This window comes from Dendrobates tinctorius, unplaced genomic scaffold, assembly GCF_039654945.1.
Source record: "Dendrobates tinctorius isolate UK_male_01 unplaced genomic scaffold, ASM3965494v1 ptg000158l, whole genome shotgun sequence".
Classification (NCBI taxonomy): Eukaryota; Metazoa; Chordata; class Amphibia; order Anura; family Dendrobatidae; genus Dendrobates; species Dendrobates tinctorius.
The window spans coordinates 5,836,600-5,858,393 of NW_027361825.1; the positions used below are offsets into that span (position 1 = coordinate 5,836,600).

Below are 21,794 nucleotides of genomic sequence, written 5' to 3' on the forward strand. Positions count from 1 at the left end.
ACTCCCAGTAGGTCATACTCACTCTATGGAAGTGTGGGTTAAGTGCACAGTATCATTTACAACCACAATGTCGGTTTCTCCATAAGAAGATAAAGCATCCTTCAGAGCCGTTGTGGTGTCTTTATGGGCTGAGACTACCAGGATCCATTTACCTATAGACTTTAGAAAAGTCAATGAAATTATATTAAAAATGCAAAATTTCTACAAATATTTGTGGTGCACTTGCATCCTAGGCTAAAGGATCATCACCCTCTGTCATACAGTACATTCTTTGAGGACTATGATATTCTGTCAGTCCCCCCCGTAATAAAGCATCAGCATAAAGGGGGGGTCCCATGGTCACACAGACCGTAATTCCACTCATTTATATGTATTTTGGCGGTTTTTGTGTTCACCTCAGGTAAAGGTCAAAGTGAGGTCAAGGTTTTTTGCCTGGAGATAAGCAAAATGATGTTGATTGGTTATTTACATTCACTTTGGCGACGTTTTAACGGTCCATGATTGGTAGATGGTTTGGTGGCAGTGTAATTTGTGAGTATTTCAACCATTGCAGAGCGGTTTTCTCCTCAGTGAAGAAATTGTATATGAAGAAAAGAAGATTCTCCCACCCTCCCTCCTTCTTTTTTCTGTCAATTGTCGTGATGTTTATTGTGGGAAAATCGCCCGCTAAGGGGCGGATTGTGTCTTTGATATGGTTTAATGGGTATTTATATGGAATTATTTATTAATGGATTTGGTTTAATTATTATTTTAAACCCAAAATAAACTCACGGCCACTTTTTATCCACTAGAAACGGTGTTGTGTCAGTTATTTTAATGTATTAAATCGGTTTTGTGGGACCATGTCAGTCCCCCCCCGTAATAAAGCATCAGCATAAAGGGGGGTCCCATGGTCACATAGACCGTAATTCCACTCATTTATATGTATTTTGGCGTTTTTTGTGTTCACCTCAGGTAAAGGTCAAAGTGAGGTCAAGGTTTTTTGCCTGGAGATAAGCAAAATGATGCTGATTGGTTATTTACATTCTCTTTGGCGCCGTTTTAACGGGCCATGATTGGTGGATGGTTTGGTGGCAGTGTAATTTATGAGTATTTAAACCACTGCAGAGCGGTATTCTCCTCAGTGAAGAAATTGTATATGAAGAAAAGAAGATTCATGCTCCATCTCTTGTTGTCAGTTTTCCCACCAAAGATATTAGAAGATGCCTCCAGATTTAGGACAGAAACAGAGCAAGAAAACAGGAAAAATGTGCAGGAACATTGCACAGACAGTATACACTTACTTCTCGGAAATTGATGGGCACTCTTTTCTCTAGTTGATCAGCACAAGCTTCATCTCCTAAAATAAACACAATATTTGTGAAGCTAGAAGTAAGTGAAGCCACTTTACTTCAATATGAGTTGTGTTAACTTCCCTCCACAGTTAGCAGTGCTCACAGCTGGCACAGATAGTACTGTCTATCTCTGTAAATGAAGTGGATAAATTGCGCTTCCTTAATGTCTACATGTAAATGCTCTAACCACAGATAATGCTGCACCCTTGCTTCTCCCACAAATAGTTCTGTATTCTTGCTTTTCATCGTAAATTATGTAATAAGAAAGTGCTGCACCCTAGTCTCTTCCTGTAAATAATTTATAGATAATACTTGTAATGTCCACATGGTATAAGGAATTCAACAGAGAATGCTTTAACTGTACTTTATTCTTCTCGTTCTTCCTCCAGCACACAGCATCACATTTCCCTCATCAGGCTAAACTGAAACTCTCCCAACCCACTTCCTGTCTATAACCTTCCAGTCACAAGATTTCCTTTCTTAAAGAGACAGGTCTTTACATTACATCATCCCTTTTTTTTTTTTTTTTATATATTAACAACCTCAAAAAAAATATTGACAAGGCAACAACGCAAAAAGAAGAAGAAAAGAGAGAAAAAGAACAAACAAAGAAGAACATCCAAGAAAAGACATATGTCTATATTGTCTTATTTGTTCATTTCAAATCAGGCATTTTGATTACATCTCTTCAATAAGTCTTGATGGAGCCCTTCTTTCTCGTGTAGGGTAATGTTTGGGTTCATTGGGGGAGTCCATTGCTGACGGGTCAACTACACCCTGTTGGCCCTCTCCACCGTCGGGTACCAACTCTTCTACCGGTTGGAGTTCATTACCATTGTCCGGCAGTATAATTTTAAAATGTGAGGAATTTCGGGTTATAGAGTGTCCATCTCGCTCAGCTGTGACCATGTTGCCTCTTCTCTCAGTAACATTATATTTTGCCGGACCATATACAGCTGAGGTTTTGTTGGTTGATCTTTGACTCAGAACAACGACATCACCTCTTTTGATGGCACTTGGCTGTGCCCTTTTCCTTCTGTTGGCATAATGTTTCATGGCTTGCTTGTTAGAGAAATCTGTTGATCGCACTGAAGAGTCACTTGGTAGGGGATGGCTGGTCACATCAGGGATCCGTATACGAAGAGTTCTGCTGAAAATTAGATGAGATGGAGCAGCATTAGTGGTGGAATATTGCGATAATTGCGCAAGAATTTGTATAGTGACTGTTTCAGTGGGGTGTGCTCCAGACTAGCTGCCTTGATTCTTTTCTCCATAGTGCGCATGAAACGTTCTACAATTCCATTGGCTTGTGGCCAGCAAGGTGTGATTTTCCTGTGGCTGAACCCTAAGTATTCAGAAAACTGTGTAAATATATGTCCATTGAATGGAGGTCCATTGTCTGGTTTAACCACTCTTGGAATGCCATATGCAGAGAATATGTTGTCCAGTTCTGGAATGACATTATTAGCAGATGTTGAAGAGATGAAAAAAATAACAGGGTATCTAGAATATTCATCAATTATTACTAGAATGTATTGGCTATTTGGTAATGGTCCATATATGTCGACGGCCACAGTGGGTAACGGAGACATTTGTAGTGGCTCTAACCTTGATGATGGCATAATTAATTGACAAGTGGAGCAGTGTCTAATCTTCTCTTCCACCAATTGATCCATATTTGGGAACCACACTTTCTCTCTGAGTAACTTTTTTGTACCAACAATTCCTAGATGACCTTCGTGTGCTATCTGTATGCCTAAGTTGTGCAAGGCCTTAGGTACAACCAGTTTGGTACCTTGAAGGATGAGGTGCTCTTCAGTGACTGACAATTCCTCACGTACATTTGAAAATAGTTTTAATTACTTCAGATCAATCCCAGAATCAGGAAATTTTTCCTTTTTTAATTTCATGCCACCTTCGATTTTGGATGATTTGTATTAAGGCACAGAGTGTCTTGACACTTGTTGTTGTATTCAGAAACTGATCAACAGAGAGTGCTTTTGGCACGGCGTGAGCTGCAACAAATCGTATGTATTCTTCCATGGAGGAATGCCCAGGTATATCATCATTCACAGGATGTCTTGAGAGATAATCAGCTGGATTGCTATATTTTCCAGGTTTGTGAACAATGTTATAATTGTAGTCCTGTAGACGTAGACCCCATCGTTCGATCCGTGCAGGCATTTTAGCTCTGGGATTTCCAAAAATTGTAAGGAGAGCTTGATTATCCGAGACAATAGTGAAGAGAGCTCCATAGAGAAATAAGTGAAAGTGTTCACATCCCCAGAGAACTGCCAAGCTTTCTTTTTCAGGTTGTGAATATTTTCTTTCAATGTTTGTTAGGCTTTTGGTTGCATAGGAAATGATGTGGGGAGTTTGTCATCCTTGTATTGCGCTAAAATAGCACCCAGTCCCACAGGACTGGCATTCACAATCATAGTAACATAGTAACATAGTTTTGAAGGCTGAAGGAAGACCTTATGTCCATCTAGTTCAGCCTATTTTTAGTGCAGCTGTTCTGCATTGTTGATCCTGGGGAAGGCAAAAAACCCACAGAGTAGAAGCCAATTTTCTCCATAGGGAATAAAATTCCTTCCCCTAAGCTGGGTCAATCATCTACCTATAATATTCTGTTATTCGTAACCTTCTATACTGTTACTCACAAGAAAAGCATCCATTCCTTTCTTAAATTCATTCAGTGAGTTGGCCATCACCACTTCCTCAGGAAGAGAATTCCAGAGCCTCACTGCTCTTACCATGAAGAACCCTCTTCTATGCTGGTGCAGAAATTGTCTTTCCTCCAAACGAAGAGAATGCCCCCTTGTTCTTGTCACAGTCCTTGGTACAAACAGTTCATTGGAGAGATCTCTGTATTGCCCTCTGATATACTTGTAGATATATATTAAGTCTCCCCTAAGCCTTCTCTTTTCTAGAGTAAATAGACCTAATTTTGATAACCTTTCTGGGTATTGTAGTGAATCAACTCCATTTATCATTTTAGCAGCCCGCCTTTGAACCCTTTCAAGTTCAGTAATGTCTTTCTTGAGCACCGGCATCCAAAATTGCACACAATACTCCAAGTGTGGTCTGACGAGTGATTTGAGCAGAGGGAGAATAATGTTTTCATCTCGTGTCCCCAGACCTCTTCTAATGCATCCCATGACCCTATTTGCTTTGGTGGCAGCTGCCTGACACTGGGCACTCCAATTTAGCTTCTAATTGACTAAGATGCCTAAGTCTTTTTCCATGTCTGATTGATTTCCCCAACAGTTTCCCATTTAGTAAGTAATTGTAGCATCTGTTTCTCCTTCCCATGTGCATAACCTTACACTTATCTGTGTTAAACCTCATTTGCCATTTTTCAGCCCAATTCTCCAATTTACTCAAATCTGTCTGTAGTTGCAAACTGTCCTCCTTTGTGTTAACTACCTTACATAGTTTTGTATCATCTGCAAATACTGTTATTTTACTGTGTTAGGCCTCTTTCACACATCAGGTTTTCTGCTTCAGGCGCGATCCGGCGCTTTTGACTAAAACCGGATCCGTCGAAATGCAATGCCGGATCCGGTTTCCCCCCCATTGACTTGCATTAGAGCCGGATCGAGCCGGATGGCCATGCGTTTCATCCGATTTTCGCCGGATCCGGCAATGTGACGCGATCCGGCGTCTGGAAAAAACGGTGACTGTAACGTTTTTTGTATCGGTCAAAAAAGCCGGACACGCCGAATCCGGCGTGTCCGGCTTTTTCATACAATGAAAGCCTATGAGCGCCGCAATGCGCCGGATCCGTTTTTTTTGGTCTGAGCATGCTCAGTAGCTCTGCCCACAGGACATATATAAAAGCAAGACAATGGGACCCTCAGCCACACCCAACATGCCACCCAAGCCAAGAACCAGGAGCAGGAGAAGGCAGCAGACATCTGCAGCAGCAGCACCATCAGCACCACCCCAAATGGAGCAGCATGCTGAACAACGGGAGGGGAGTCCAGCAGCAGATGAGAGACGGTAATTATCAAATCCCCCATTCCTCCAAACTAGGGCTATGGAATATCAAGATATTCATTGGCCCTTTGTTTCTCTTTATTCAACAGCCGCCCAATAGATGCAGCAGCAGCAGCAGCAGCAGCAGCAATGGCAGCAGCAGAAACACCACCCACAGCCATGGAGTCTGGCCATGAGGAAGACAGCACATCTTCTGGGAGCCCTCCCTCGCATCGTCAGCGTTTGACGGTAAGTTTTTATTTCCAAAATCCATCATCTCTGTAATATATGTCTATTCATTGCCTTTTATTTCAAAACAGGAATCACAAGATGAAGAGGAGCTCCCAGAAGAAGAAGGAAGGGGTGGACAGACACTTGGAGTGGGCTCACAATTGGTAAGTTTTTTGCATCAAACGCAGAAACACAACATCACACTACACACAACACATAGAAAACAATGTTCTGCAGACCACACACAGCAAAGAAATGCCTACATCCAAAGACATAACATTTTTTGTTTTCTTCTCTAGTCTTCCCAATCTGGTGCTCGGCCAAGAGGTCCTCGCAGTGCCTCCCAGGGTCGTCGGCGACAGCAACGCGGCGGTCACCAGCGTGTAAGTATAAATATTTTTGCTTTGTTTTTTTTGCACTTTTTATTTCATTTCTTTTGTGGAGGCTAATTATGTTATTTTTGTCTTTTTCTTTAACAGCCTTCACAGCATGCTCCCGACTCTGACGGTGAGGATGGAGGGATTGATGTCGACCGCCTCATCGATCTCGTCAGAGAAAGGGAGCCGCTCTGGAATATGGCTGACCGACGCCACGCTGACCTGATCGTTACCCGACGACTCTGGGAGGAAATCTGTTCGCTCCTTGTGGACCGCTGGGAGGACCTCGAAGCTCGGGCCCAGATTAAAGAGCGTAAGTATATACAGTACCGGTTGCTTGATTTAAACCTGTGTTTCCCGAACTCCAGTCCTCGTGGTCCCCACGGATCATGTGTTCAGGATTTCTATTTACTTTGGAAATCCTGAAAACATGACCCCTGGGGACCATGAGGACTGGAGTTTGGGAAACACTGATGTTGTATACTAACCACTTTGTCCTTTCTCGTTTCAGGGGAGAGAATTGTGAAGCGGTGGCGGTCTGTGAGGGATCGTTTCAAGAAGGAGTTCAATAAAGAGATGCGGGCCCCGAGTGGATCTGGAGGACGCAGGAGCAAGTACAAGTACGCACGAGCCCTGTCGTTCCTCCGGGAGACAATGCTCACCAGAAGGTAAATATTACACACCACATGTGACAAAAAAATGTTTAGATGTAACTTTTTTTTTTCAGCCAGGGCCATACCATGTCACTATTTTAATTGTTTTTTTTCTCTCTTTATTCCACAGCACGGTGAGCAGCACTCGGGAGCCTGCACGATTGGACCCTTCTGAGGCGATCCCTGAGGAGACCGGCACCGAGGGAGACTTCGACCGCCCCGGTACATCTGCACCTTCCCAGCCTTCCCACACATTCGACCCATCAGTCCCATCCACCAGCACAGGAGCATCGTGGCCGCCTACATTACATGAAGCTGCTGGTGAGGAGATCGCTTTCCCTTTACCCCACCCTTCTGCCCCTGCCACCTCTAGTACACCTGCGGGTACTGGGCGGCAGCGGCAGAGGGGTCAGGAAAAGACTTATGCGCCAGAGTTCTTGCATCTGAATGCATCTTTCCAGAACTGTCTAAAAGTCTTGTCAGAGCAAATCTCCGCAGGCTATCAGCAGATCAACTCCAGCATTCTGGAGGTGAAGACACTTCTGCAAACCATGCATTCAGAAGCAAGATCTTCGCCAAACCACACCTTTTTCAGGTCTGTTGTGGAGCACATGGAAACGCTCTCTCCTGCCCAGCAGATGCATGTAATGCATTCATGCCACGCTGCTCTCCAGCAAGTTACCTCCCAACCTCCTCCTCCCACCACAGTAGTTCCTCCACCTGCACCCCTTCCAGCCACTTTCCATCCTCCCCCTCCTATTACATCTACACCCCCTCCAGCCACTTTCCATCCTCCCCCTCCTATTACATCTACACCCCCTCCAGCCACTTTCCATCCTCCCCCTCCTATTACATACCATCCACCTCCCCAGCACCATCCACCTCCCCAGCACCATCCACCTCCCCAGCACCATCAACCTCCACAGCACCAGCAACCTCCCCAGTACCAGCAACCTCCCCAGTACCAGCAACCTCCCCAGTACCAGCAACCTCCCCAGTACCTGCAAACTCCCCAGTACCAGCAACCTCCCCAGTACCAGACATCTCCCCACTTCCAGCAACCTGCCCCGTACCAGACATCTCCCCACTTCCAGCAACCTGCCCCGTACCAGACATCTCCCCACTTCCAGCAACCTGCCCCGTACCAGACATCTCCCCACTTCCAGCAACCTGCCCCGTACCAAACTCCTTCCCCATACAACTTGCCATCAACATCATCTGCTCCTACAGTCCCTGCCCAACCCTCCACTCCACCACCCACCACCTCTTCTGCTTCCCACATGTCCACCCATTCTGTAGTTTTTTCCACACCTTCACCTCTAACTGTTCCTTCCCCACCACGATCCCAGTCCTCTCTCCACACTCCCAGTGTCGAAGTGTCCCGCAGCCCCTACAGCAGTATTTCCACCACACACTACACAGATTTATAATGTGTGTATTTAAATAAAAATGACCAGTTTTATGGTTTCAGTTTTATAGTTTCAAAGCTTTATTAAACAAGTTTATTAAAATTTTAAAAAAGTTTACTAAAAAAAACATTTTTCAATAAAAGTTAAATTATTTTACACTGGTTGTCTGTCATTTCTTTCTGCGGCGAAAAAGGTTAAATACAGGGTATTTAAAAGGTGAAATGGTATTCAAAACTAGGTATATAACTGTGGGTAAATTTTAGCTTTTTGCCACAGTTGTGTTCCTGGTTGTGTTTGAAGCAAAGTATTTCACCTAAAAAGTTGTGTTTATTGTTGGTGATTTCCTAACAATGTACACAACTTTTGTTAAAAGGTGAAATACTTTGCATAAAACACAACCAGGTACACACCTGTGGCCTAAAGCTAAAAATAGAGACCATGACAAGATAGCCAACTTTGGTTGGCAAAGGTATATACTGTTGGTACAGAAGGTACACAAGTTTGGTTGGGCACAAATCTTTCACACTCTGTCATCCTGCCAGTGTACTCTGCCTTGAGGTGACATAAAGTATAGTGCAAAATTGTCCCTCATTACTGAAACCGTCACAGAACTTCTAGTGGTAATGTCATGGTAATCTTGCAAGGTGGTTTCTTCAGAGGTGTCCTCAATGGAAATGGGTTCCTTGCAGATAACAAAATTGTGGAGTACCACGCACGCTTTGATCACCTCGTCCACAGTTTCTGTCTTGAGGTTGATCGCAGTCAATAGGACCCGCCATTTGGCAGTCAGAATACCAAAGGTACATTCAACCATTCTTCTTGCTCTTGTGAGGCGGTAATTAAAAATGCGTTTTGGTCTTGTCAATCCTCTGCTAGAGTACGGTTTCAAAAGGTGTTCTGACAGCTGGAAGGCTTCATCCCCTACACAGACAAATGGCATAGGTGGACCAGATGTTTGCGGCAGCGGTCTAGGTGGTGGGAACTGGAAGGTGTTTCCATACAGTTTACGCCCCATGGCAGACAGTTTGAAAACTTGAGAGTCATTGGAGCGGCCATAGGCCCCAATATCAACCGCAATAAATTTGTATTCCGCGTCAGCGATGGCCATGAGGACAATTGAAAAATATTTCTTGTAATTGAAATATTCCGATCCCGATCCAGCTGGCTTTACAATGCGGATATGTTTCCCGTCCACAGCGCCCAAGCAGTTGGGAAACTGACATATCTGTTGAAACTTGTCAGCAATTTCAATCCACCTCTCTGTTGTGGGCTCTGGTAAAAACTCTTCAGCTAAGGAGTCCCACAGTGCACGGCATGTGTACTTCACTATTCCAGATATGGTGGAAATCCCGAGTCTGTACTGGAAATGCAGTGACGAAAGGGATTCTCCAGTTGCAAGAAATCTGTGGGGAATTAAAAAACAATAAATTAGTTTTAAATCACAGCATTACATACCAAAACTGAGCTATAACACTTGGAGATACAAACTACCACCAACAAGATTGCAGTGAAAGTGTGCTCTGATGCGATCACATCCAATAAATGTGGCTTACCTTAAAGTCACCATCAGACGCTCTGTGGGTGAAACAGAGAAGCGGCAATAGGTGTCCGCTTTTCTTATGAGGTGTGCAATGCGCTCCACCAAGTAATTAAAATTCTCCATTTTCATCCTAACATATCCAAAAAATGTATCCGGGCTTCGTCGAAGGTCCATGCAGAGTGTAGAATAGACCCCACGCGTCATTCTCTTGGCTGTGATGGGGTGGATCCACAAACGTCGTCTACGATGCCTGATGCGCTGCTGTCTCGCTCTCTCCTTCTCCAGAACAATCACCCTCAAATGATTCGCCTCCGCTATAAAATCCGCCAAATTCTTCAAAATATTTCCAATGACAACATCCATCTTCGCCAATAACTTGCTCTTCTCTCCAACCTGCACTTTCTCCTCTACAACCTGTCAAAGAAGGGCTGTAGGAACATGCTATATATAGTTTTCCAGTAGCCAATCCCGTTCGGAAGGCCACAAGGGTCAATTTTAAAAACCAGATCCGGCGTAATCCGTCGAAAAACGGATAGAAAAACGGATGAACCGGATGAGACGGATCCGGTTTTGTCTGTCAAGAAAAAGACGGATCCGGCAGAAAAACGGATCCGTCACATCCGGTTTTACTAAACATTTGCCGGATCCGGCGTTCCGGCACGACGCCGGATCGCGCCTGACGCCGAAAACCTGAAGTGTGAAAGTAGCCTAAGCCATCCACTAGATCATTAATAAATATATTAAATAGTAGGGGGCCCAATACAGAACCCTGTGGTACCCCACTAGTAACCCTGGCCCAATCTGAGTATGCACCATTAATAACCACTCTTTGCTTTCTATCACTAAGCCAGCTACCTACCCATCTACACACATTTTCCCCTAGCCCAATCTTTCTCATCTTACTTACCAATCTTTTATGTGGGACAGTGTCAAATGCTTTAGAGAAGTCGAGATAAATGACATCCAATGATTCTCCTTTGTCCATTTGAGAGCTTACATCCTCATAGAAGCTGATCAGGTTAGTTTGACAGGAGCGATCCTTCATAAATCCATGTTGATATGGAGTTAAACATTTATTAACATTGAGATATTCCATAATGGTATCCCTTAGAAACTCTTCCAAAATTTTACCCACAACAGATGTTAAACTTACCGGCCTATAGTTTCCAGGTTCCCTTTTACACCCCTTTTTGAATATTGGTACCACATTTGCTTACCGCCAATCAAAAGGAACAAACCCTGTTTCTATAGAGTCTTTAAATATAAGGAATAGAGGCCTGTCTATCACATTACTTAACTCCCTTAATACCCGAGGGTGAATGCCATCAGGGTCTGGTGATTTGTCAATTTTAATCTTACTAAGGCGGTTCTGCACTTCTTCCAGGGTTAGGCAGGTAATACTTATTGGGGAGTTTACATTATCACTCTGCATTTCCCCTGGCAAATCCTTTTCCTGTGTGAACACTGTTGAGAAAAAAGTATTTAACCCCTTAATGTCCAATGACGGACACAGTCCGTCATCAGACATTTCCCCTGCTTTGATGAGGGCTCCGGCGCTGAGCCCGCATCAAAGCCGGGACATGTCAGCTGTTATGAACAGCTGACATGTGCCCGCAATAGGCGCGAGCAGAATCGCCGTCCGCCCGCGCCTATTAACTAGTTAAATGCCGCTGTCAAAGCTGACAGCGTGCATTTAAATAGCATTTCCGGCCGCCGGGCCGGAAATGACGTCACCGCCGACCGCCGTCACGTGATCGGGGGTCAGCGTCATGTTGCCTGGACAACCAGAGGTCTCTATGAGACCTCTATGGTTGTTCCAGGCATATGGCTTTCAGCGCCACCCGGTGGTCGGCGCTGAAAGCACAGCAGTAAATCTGCCACATATGGGCGATCTGCTCATCGCCCATATCTAGCAGAGCCGATCGGGTTGCGCAAGCTTCTAGCCTCCTATGGAGGCTATTGAAGCATGCCAAAAGTAAAAAAAAATGTTTAAAAATAAAAAAAATTAAAAAAACCTAAAAGTTTTCGCCCCAATCAAAATAAAACAGTAAAAAAAAAATCCCACATACACATATTAGGTATCGCCGCGTTCAGAATCGCCCGATCTATCAATAAAAAAAAAGCATTAACCCGATCGCTAAACGGCGTAGCGAGAAAAAAATTAAAAACGCCAGAATTACGTTTTTTTGGTCACCAAGACATTGCATTAAAATGCAATAACGGGCGATCAAAAGAACGTATCTGCACAAGAGTGGTATCATTAAAAACATCAGTCCGGCACAGAAAAAATAAGCCCTCACCCGACCCCAGATCATGAAAAATGGAGACGCTACGGGTTTTTTTTTAAGAAACTTTGGAATTTTTTTTCACCACTTAGATAAAAGAGGACATAGACATGTTTGGTGTCTATGAACTCGTAATGACCTGGAGAATCATAATGGCAGGTGAGATTTAGCATCTAGTGAACCTAACAAAAAAGCCAAGCAAAAAACAAGTGTGGGATTGCACTTTTTTTGCAATTTCACCGCACTTGGAATTTTTTTCCCGTTTTCGAGTACACGATATGGTAAAACCAATGATGTCATTTAAAAGTACAACTCGTCCCGCAAAAAATAAGCCCTCACATGGCCAGATAAACGGAAAAATAAATAAGTTATGGCTCTGGAAAGAAGGGGAGGGAAAAATGAAAATGTAAAACAAAAAATACCCCTGGTCATTAAGGGGTTAAAACATTTGCTTTTCCCACATCACTCTCTATGATTTCACCCTCATTGTTCTTTAAAGGGCCAACACCATCAATTTTAATCATTTTACTGTTTATATAATTAAAGAATAGTTTGGGGTTTGTTTTACTTTCCTTAGCAATGAGTCTCTCAGTTTCCACTTTTGTTAAATGTATTTGTTTTTTACACATTTTATTTTTTTCTCTATAACTTTTTAATGCTTCTTCATTGCCTTCTTGTTTTAGCTTCTTAAATGCCTTGTTCTTGTTATTTATTGCCCTTTTTACATCCTTATTTAGCCACATTGGTGTTCTCCTGTTCCTAGCCCTTTTATTTCTGTACAGTATGGCTAGCTCGCAGTGGGTGTGTAAAACTGATTTAAATATTTCCCATTTATTTTCTGTGCTCCTATTTTTGAGGACATTGTCCCAATCAATCCGGCGAAGGTCCTCTCTAAGATGATCAAACTTTGCTTTCCTGAAATTCAGCGTTTTTGTAACCCCCTTCCAGGGCACCTTACTGAAGGACAAGTGGAATTGTATTATATTGTGGTCACTGTTCCCTAGGTGCCCATCGACTCGTACTTCTCTTATTCTATCTGGCCTGTTGCTTAAAATTAAGTCCAGAAGGGCTGTCCCTCTAGTTGGGCCCTGCACAAGTTGTGACAGATAATTATCCTTGATCACTGACAGAAATTGGTTTCCTTTCTGAGATACGCAGGTTTCAGTTTCCCAGTCTATGTCGGGGTAGTTGAAGTCCCCCATAATAATCACCTCATTGTGATTTGCTGCTTTGCCTATTTGTTTCAATAATAGATTTTCAGTGTCTTCTGTTATATTTGGTGGCTTATAACAAACCCCTATGACTTTTCCCTCCTTGTATCTACACCCATAGAGACTCCACCTCTTCGTTTCCCTCTTGTATATCTTCTCTTAGTGTGGGCTTTAAAGTGGACTTTATATATAGACAGACTCCACCCCTTTCCTTTTTTTACGATCCCTCCTAAACAAATCATATACTTGCGAGTTAGCCGTCCAGTCATAGCTGTCGTCTAACCATGTCTCAGTTATTCCTACTATGTCGTATTTTTCCTCATACATTACCAACTCCAGATCTTCAATATTATTGGTCAGGCTCCTTGCGCTGGTCAGCATGCAGGAAAGAAGTTTTGCTTCCTTTTTCTTAGCTTCCTTCTGAGTACCCTGTCTTGGGTCCTCTGTACCCCATCTAGTATCCTTGATTAGTTTGTCCTTCTGCTGCATGTTCTTGTCTGCTGTTTTTCCTCCCATCCCCTCTTCTTCTAGTTTAAAGCCCTCCTGATGAGTGTGGCAAGTCTTCTGGAGAATGTGTGTTTCCCAGGTTTTGTGAGGTGTATCCCATCTCTTGCGAGAAGTCCATCGTAGAGGTAATTCATGCCATGGTCCAAGAGTCCAAATCCTTGCTGCCTGCACCACCGTCGTAGCCAGTTGTTCAACTCTAGTATCCTATTCCATCTTCTGATGCCATGACCATCGACTGGGAGGATTGATGAGAAAACAACCTGTATGTTCCATTCCTTTATTTTCTTCCCCAGAATTTCAAAGTCTTCGCAGATAGTTGGTAGGTCATTTCTTGCCGTGTCGTTTGTGCCTACATGTATCAGTAGGAAAGGGTAGTCGTCCTTGGATTTGAGGATAGTTGGTATCCTGTTGGCCAATCAGTTCAGTTCGAAGAGCTGGATCAAAATAGGTCATGGTGGTTGTTGAGCAGAGTTCATTTTTAATTGTGTCAAAAGAGACCTGACAGTCCTGGGACCATTGAAAGACACAACTTTGTTTTGTAAGTTCTCTTAATGGAGTGCTGATTGTTGAAAAATTTGGAATGTATCTAGCACAGTAGCTGGCCATCTCAAGAAAAGAGCGCACTTCACTGGCATTCTGTGGAATTGAGGCTGCTCTGATGGATTCCACTTTCTTGGGATCAGGTCGTACTCCTTCCGCCGAGAAGATGTGACCATAGAACTCCAATGAACTTTTATCAAATTCACATTTCTCTTTGTTCAAAGTAAGTCCAGCAGAGAGCAGGCATTCGAAGATAGCATATAGAGCACGATTGTGTTCAGCTTGAGTTTTCCCAAAAACCAGTATGTCATCACTATAATTAAAGGCATTTGGAATGTGTTGAATGACGCTCCTTATCGTGTCTTGAAAAATTTCCGCTGCTGAGCAGACCCCAAAAGTCAATCTTTTATATCTTCGGAGACCTACATGGGTGGAAAATGTCGTTAAGTATCTGGATTCAGGATTCAGTTCTAATTGATGATAGCCCTTATTGAGGTCAAGTCTTGAAAAAACGGTTGCTCTATTTAATAAATGAATGATGTCATCAATTGTAGGTGAGATATGTCTTTCTCTCTGAATAGCAGTGGAGAGACCCACGGAGTGGGACCAGTAACAGTTTCAATAATGTCCTCATCCATGGGCAATTGGAGTTCCTTTTCTACCTTCTTTCTCAGGTGAAATGGAATACACCTGTGAGCCTGGGCTACTGGACGAACACTGTCATCCACATGAAGATGCACTTGAGAGTTCTTTAGTTTTCCCAAACCACTAAATAGGGAGGGAAAGCTGTTCACCATGGCCTGTACATCCAGATCCGCTGGGTCAGTTATAGTATGAATAATCTGGATGAGTCCTAGCTTCAGGGCAGTGTGATAGCTGAGAAGACAGCCTCCCGATCCTTGTAATGTGTGAAAAGTGGTTTTCTGCCTATTTTCATTATAGCTAAGTTCAGCGTCAAATTGTCCCATTGTAATTAGAGGTGTTTTAGATCCATATGGAAAGATTTTATTATGCACTTGCTGTAAGACTGGCTTTGTTTTCAATTGTTCATATGCATTGCTGTCTATGATATCCACTGAAGCTCTGGTATCTATTATAAAGGTCATATCCATGTCGCAGATGGTGAGCGTTATGCAGGGAGACTGCACTGAGCCAGTGACAGAGGTAGTGAACACATAGTTCTCAGCCACAGACATTTCTTCTGTATCCTGATTTACCATTTTTATATTTGCGGGCTTTGTCATAGACAGAGGAGACTTGTTGTGCACTGACTTGCAGACAGCTGCAAAATGGTTCCCTTTTCCACATTTACTGCATGTTTGTTCTATAGCTGGACATTTTTTCAGGTGGTGAGGGAAATCTTGTCAACATCTATAGCATTTCTTCTGTTTCGTGGCTTGTTTGTCTTGTGCACTTTTATGTTTGAGATTATGCACATGTAAATTATCCCCATTCTCCATTGCGGTGGCCTGATGATCTGCTATCTCTATAGCACAGGCCATCTTGAGCAAATCAAGTAGAGAGATCCAGCTTCAGAGCCTTGCGCCTTATGTTATTAGACGAGCAGGTGACAATTACTTGAGTTAGGATTTCATCATCTACATCCGTACATGCACATCCATGTGCTAGCTCTTTTAGCCTTGTGACATAGGTGTCTATGGATTCTTCTGGAAGCTGCTTAGCAATCCTGAACTTGTATCTCTCTTATCTGATGTTCTGTTTGGGGTTGAAGTAGTCAGTGAGAGCTTTGGTGCAGTTGTTGTACGTGTCTGTCTCTGCTGCAGGTAACGTGCTGTATATGTCATAGACTCCTGTGCCTGCGCAGTGCAGGAGCACGGCTTCCTTTCTTTTCTCCTCTTTTATGCCCAAAGCTTCCAGGAAATTCTCAAACCGGTTTAGCCATTTTCTCCAGTTATGAGAGAGATTAATGACATCAGTCATATCAAACTGGGGGAACGTGTGCAAGTAGTCAGCCATGAAGGAGTCTCTCAGTGGCGCTGGCATGTGAAGCGGTAAAGCAGGGGTTAGTACTCACAGCAGCAGGTGATTATATCCCATCCTCGTCGCCAGTTGTAATGTCCACATGGTATAAGGAATGCAAGAGAGAACGCTTTAACTGTACTTTATTCTTCTCCTTCTTCCTTCAGCACACAGCATCACATTTCCCTCATCAGGCTAAACTGAAACTGAAATTCTGCCAACCCACTTCCTGTCTATAGCCTTCCAGTCACAAGATTTCCTTTCTTAAAGAGACAGGTCAAATCATTATACATTACATCACTCTCTTCCTATTTCTTCCTGTTAATCATATAATCACAGAAATTATGAACTTCTTGTTCCTCCTTGTAAACAATGTAATCACAGATAATACTGCACCCTGGTCTCTTCCTATGAATAATTTGAACATTGATAGAACTGCCTTTCTGTCACTTCCTGATAATAATGTAGTGACAGAAAGTACTGTCTTTATCTCCTCACTCACCCTTTCCTGCATTTCCCTGTAAACTGCGTAATCACAGATCATATGGCACATCAAATTTCTCCCTGTGACTTATGGAGCTGCAGATAGTACTGTCTGCCAGTTATTCTCTGTAAATGATATAGGGACAGATAATATTACCTCCTCTATCTTACTGTAAATGATGCAGGTACAGATAGTACAGTCTCCTTGTCTCTTGCTTTATGTGATGTAGACACAGATTTCTCCACCTTCCTGTATTTCACTGTAAATAACTTGATCACTGACCCTTCCGGCCACCCAATCCCTCCCTAAGATTTATGTAGATGTAGACAGTACTGCCTTCTTGTCTCTCCCTGTAAATGTTAGCGGCACAGAAAGTACAGTCTCCCTGTCTCTTGCTGAGTATGATATACACACAGACTGCACTGCCTTCCTGTATCTCCCTGTAAAGGCCCCGTCTCACTAAGCAATCTCGGTAGCGAGATCGCTGCTGAGTCACAACTTTTGTGACACAACAGCGATCTCACCAGCGAGATTGCTGTGTGTGACAGCGATCAGCGAGCGGCCCCCCTGCCGGTATCGCTGATCGCTGCAAGAAACCTCTGGACATTTCTTTGGTCGCTGGTCCAGCGATCAGGTGTAAAAAAATAATAAAAAAAATAAAAAATATAGTTATTCTCATCTTCCGATGTCCCGTTCAGCCATCCTGCCTCTCTCCACGCTCCGGTCCCAGTGATCCTTTGCACGAATGACCGCGAGACTTTGTTATCCCTCGAGACCGTGACATCTCGCGGTCATTCGTGCAAAGGATCACTGGGACCGGAGCGTGGAGAGAGGCAGGATGGCTGAACGCGATGTCGGAAGGTGAGAATAACTATATTTTTTATTTTGATTCTATTTTTTACAGGATGGCAAGCGATGCCGGGCGGTCGGCATCGCTGTGCTGATCGCTGGTGAAGCTGTCTGTGTGACAGCTCATCAGCGATCACATAGCGACTTACTAGCGATCCTGACACCTTAATATCGGTGTCGGGATCGCTGGTATGTCGCTTAGTGAGACGGGGCCTTTAATGTTAGAGGCACAGATAGTACAGTCTCCCTGTCTCTTGCTGAGTATGATATACACACAGACTGCACTGCCTTCCTGTATCTCCCTGTAAATGTTAGAGGCACAGATAGTACAGTCTCCCTGTCTCTTGCTGAGTATGATATACACACAGACTGCACTGCCTTCCTGTATCTCCCTGTAAATGTTAGAGGCACAGATAGTACAGTCTCCCTGTCTCTTGCTGAGTATGATATACACACAGACTGCACTGCCTTCCTGTATCTCCCTGTAAATGTTAGAGGCACAGATAGTACAGTCTCCCTGTCTCTTGCTGAGTATGATATACACACAGACTGCACTGCCTTCCTGTATCTCCCTGTAAATGTTAGAGGCACAGATCGTACAGTCTCCCTGTCTATTGTACATCATGTAGATACAGACTGCACTGCCTTCCTGTATCTCACTGTAATTTCTGTCCCTCTCTTTGAATGATATTGGCACAGATAGTACTGCTAATGTAGAAAAAACTTGGCACTCCGGCACAGAACTGGTTCTGTGGAATAGATGCAGAGTTTCTTCTCCTCAGCGACGCCGATCACATGCTGGCCTGTACGGGTTCCCTTCTGGCATCCAGGCAATGTGAACTCTCTTAAGAGTGTCATTAGACAACAGGATATCCATATTGGAATATAGAAACTCTGCATCTATTCCACAGAACCAGTTCTGACGAAGGTCCTTTGTGTGGACCGAAAACGTTTATCCTTATTGTTGAATGCACAATAAATGGAACCTTTTTTTCTCACGCTAAACTGCTCCCCGAGGGCCAAGTTTTGTCTACATTAGAGACTACGGGTTGGACACCCTACTTGAGCACCACTATATCTTCATTGTATGAGTGCCGTGTTTATTGTGACATACCACAGATAGTACTGCATTTGACTACCTATAAATAAATGAATAGATAATACTGTCTCCTTTGAAATGATAATGGTAGTGAAAGTGTTGCCATCCTGGTTTTTCTCTTTAAATGATATAGGCACAGATAGTACTTCTTCCTGGTTTCTCCCTATTGCAGAAAGTAAGTGGATTCAAAAATAAATGACAGCAATCATACCAGCATGTATCTTTTTTATCTGTCGATTCTTACCATCATCGTCATCCCTGACACTCCCGGGTATGAAGTAATTATAGCTAGTTTCAAAGCAAAGTGCCTGGGCCTTGAATTTCTTGATGTCAGACAGGCTTACCATTGGGGTTTTGGCTACAAGACATAAAAAAGAATTTTCAGCTATTGCCTTGATCTGGTGATCAAGAATGCGACCAGTTTGGATATACAGATCACATCCACTATTCATTGCCTTTGACTGATCTCACTTGATACAGTATCAGCTTTTTCTTCAGCTCGTGTAAATACCACATGCATTGTGAACGGATGCTGCATAAAACCACACACGACCATGACCCAGAAAAAAAAATATTAATGTGAGTGCGGGTTTCAAATGAAAAAACTACATTTTTTCTATGGTTATACCTTTATAGAGAAGGAAAAATGAAAAAAAAAGATAAAAAGCAAAAATAAAATCAAAGTACCCACTAGTATTAATGTACAATCCTGGATAGGTAAGAAGGGCATTTGCCCTAGGACTCTGCCACTTTCTTGAGAAGCTTAATGTTATAATATTTGATTATATGATTTATTTATCCCAAATCATGCTCTCGGCTCCAAAAACTGGCTCCAAAGCACCTGCCACTAGGTGGCTCCCTTCTGCCTGACTTGCTGTCCACTGCCTATTGTAAAGTGCCATCTGTGTGTAGCAGCAGTGATGTTGAGACTGATTACAGGGCCTTTTTTCGCTACAGGAAATTGGGATGGGGGTGGTGAATCTGTCTAGAGCTTCTGCTCCTCTGTCTGAGCATATAGGTCTAATCAAGATGAGGGATTTCAGTTCAGGTCACACCAGCCAGTGGATGTTTGCAGTAGTAATGCTCACTAAGAAGTGGCAGAATAATAGTAAAGATGAATCATCCTCTCCGAATGACTACATCGCAAGTTTTAGTGCAGTTTCTGGACATACAAGACTGGTATATGTATCAAAATCATCTTGTTGGACAGCAAAAGCATGCTTTTACTCTAGTTTTGGGTGAAATGGCTTACCGTATATACTCGACTATAAGCCGAGATTTTCAGCTCATTTTTTTGGGCTGAAAGTCCCCCCTCTCAGCTTATACTCAAGTCACATACGCCAGGGGGTTGGCAGGGGAGGTGGGGTGGGGGTGTCAGGTCATACTTACCCCCTCCTGATGCTTCTCTGCAGCCCCCCCCGCTTCTCCACGGTCTCCCTTCCTTCCTTCAGCGGTCACATGGTACCGCTCATTACTCATGAATATTGGCATATTCATGAGATTAATGAGCGGTACCACGTGACTGCTGAAGGCAGGAAGGGACACCGTGGAGAAGCGAGGGGGCTGCAGAGAAGCATCAGGAGGGGGTAAGTATGACCTGACACCCCCGCCCCACCTCCCCCACCGTGGGAGAATTGGGCTTCAGAGATCGCACCAGGAGGAGGTAAGTATAGACTATATTCACCTGTCCCTGGTCCATCGCTGCTTGCTGCTGTCTGCTGCATCCTCTGTCAGTGACATTCAGACAGCAGAGGGCACGGTGACGTGGTTAGTGCACTCCGTGCCCTCTGCTGCCGGAATGTCACTGACAGATGACACAGCAGACAGTGGCGAGCAGCGATGGACCGGGGAGAGGTGAATATCTCAGGTGCCGAGGCCTGAACCAGCAGTGACACCGGCACCTGGCCCCCAGCGACGGAGAGGTGAGTATGTCATTTTTTATTTTTATTTGCAGCAGCAGTGGCAGCATATGGGGGCATAATGTATGGAGCATCTTATGGGAGCAGCATATGGGGGCATAATCTATGGAGCATCTTATGGGAGCAGCATATGGGGGCATAAAATATGGAGCAGCATATGGGGGCATAATATATGGAGCAGCATATGGGGGCATAATCTATGGAGCAGCATATGGGGGCATAAAATATGGAGCAGCATATGGGGGCATAATATATGTAGCAACATATGGGGGCATAATCTATGGAGCAGCATATGGGGCATAATATATGGAGCAGCATATGGGGGCAGCATATGGGGGCATGATATATGGAGCATCTTATAGTGGCAGCATATGTGGGCATAATCTATTGAGCAGCATATGGGGGCATAATCTATGGAGCAGCATAAAGTTGCATAATCTATGGAGCAGCATATGGGGGCATAATCTATGGAGAATGTTATGGGGGCAGTATATGGGGGCATAATCTATGGAGCAGCATATGGGGGCATAATCTATGGAGCAGCATATGGGGGATAATCTATGGAGCAGCATATGGGGCATAATCCATGGAGCAGCATATGGGGTCATAATCTATGGAGCATCTTATGGGGCCATTATTAACCTTTGTTCAGCATTATATGGAGCATCTTATGGGGCCATCATGAACTATATGGAGCATTATATGGGGCTCCTGATTCAATATGGATATTCAAAAACATTTAACCTACTGATGTCTCAATTAATTTTACTTTTATTGGTATCTATTTTTATTTTTGAAATTTACCAGTAGCTGCTGCATTTTCCACCCTAGGCTTATATTCGAGTCAATAAGTTTTCCCAGTTTTTTGTGGCAAAATTAGGGGGGTCGGCTTATACACGGGTCGGCTTATACTCGAGTATATACAGTAACTGCACATTTTCATAATTTCTTCTGCATTCAGGCAAATTAAGAAAATGCATTTAAATGTGGGCTTTATACAAAATAAATAGTAATTTATAACATATATTTTATTTTTTTATTTAATTGACACAGCTTTGCACTGAGGGCCACTCTAAAACATATTTTTTTAAGAGCACACCTTGTGGTCATGCATGGTATTGCGCCTAAATCTCGAATTACAGCTGATGGCAGGGCGTTCCCAGCAAACAGGTGTAGTCCAGCTCTCATTGGTTGAGACTTTCAATCATTCTCAGCATGGAAATGCCACTCCTGCCCCTTGTGATCAAGATTGCATTACAAATAAAAAAAAAAATTCCAGCCGATCCTTGATTAAAATATTCCATATTGTTAAAATTGGCATTCACAAAAAATTCTAGCATGATTTAGTTTCCTACATGTTTTAAACTAAAAAAATTAAGGACTTTTTAAAAGTCT

The 21,794-nt window shown here is 43.4% G+C and overlaps 1 protein-coding gene across 1 annotated transcript in view; it reads right to left on the reverse strand.

Annotated features, from left to right (window-relative positions):
- LOC141051798 (uncharacterized) overlaps positions 1 to 21,794 on the reverse strand; it is a 101,765-nt gene that overhangs the window by 28,572 nt on the left and 51,399 nt on the right. Inside the window, exons 10-12 of the mRNA XM_073548830.1 lie at positions 18,725 to 18,838; positions 1,284 to 1,339; positions 23 to 159 (exon numbers count right to left, since the gene is read on the reverse strand). Coding sequence (XP_073404931.1) covers positions 23 to 159; positions 1,284 to 1,339; positions 18,725 to 18,838 — 307 coding nt within the window. The remainder of the gene's footprint in view (positions 1 to 22; positions 160 to 1,283; positions 1,340 to 18,724; positions 18,839 to 21,794) is intronic.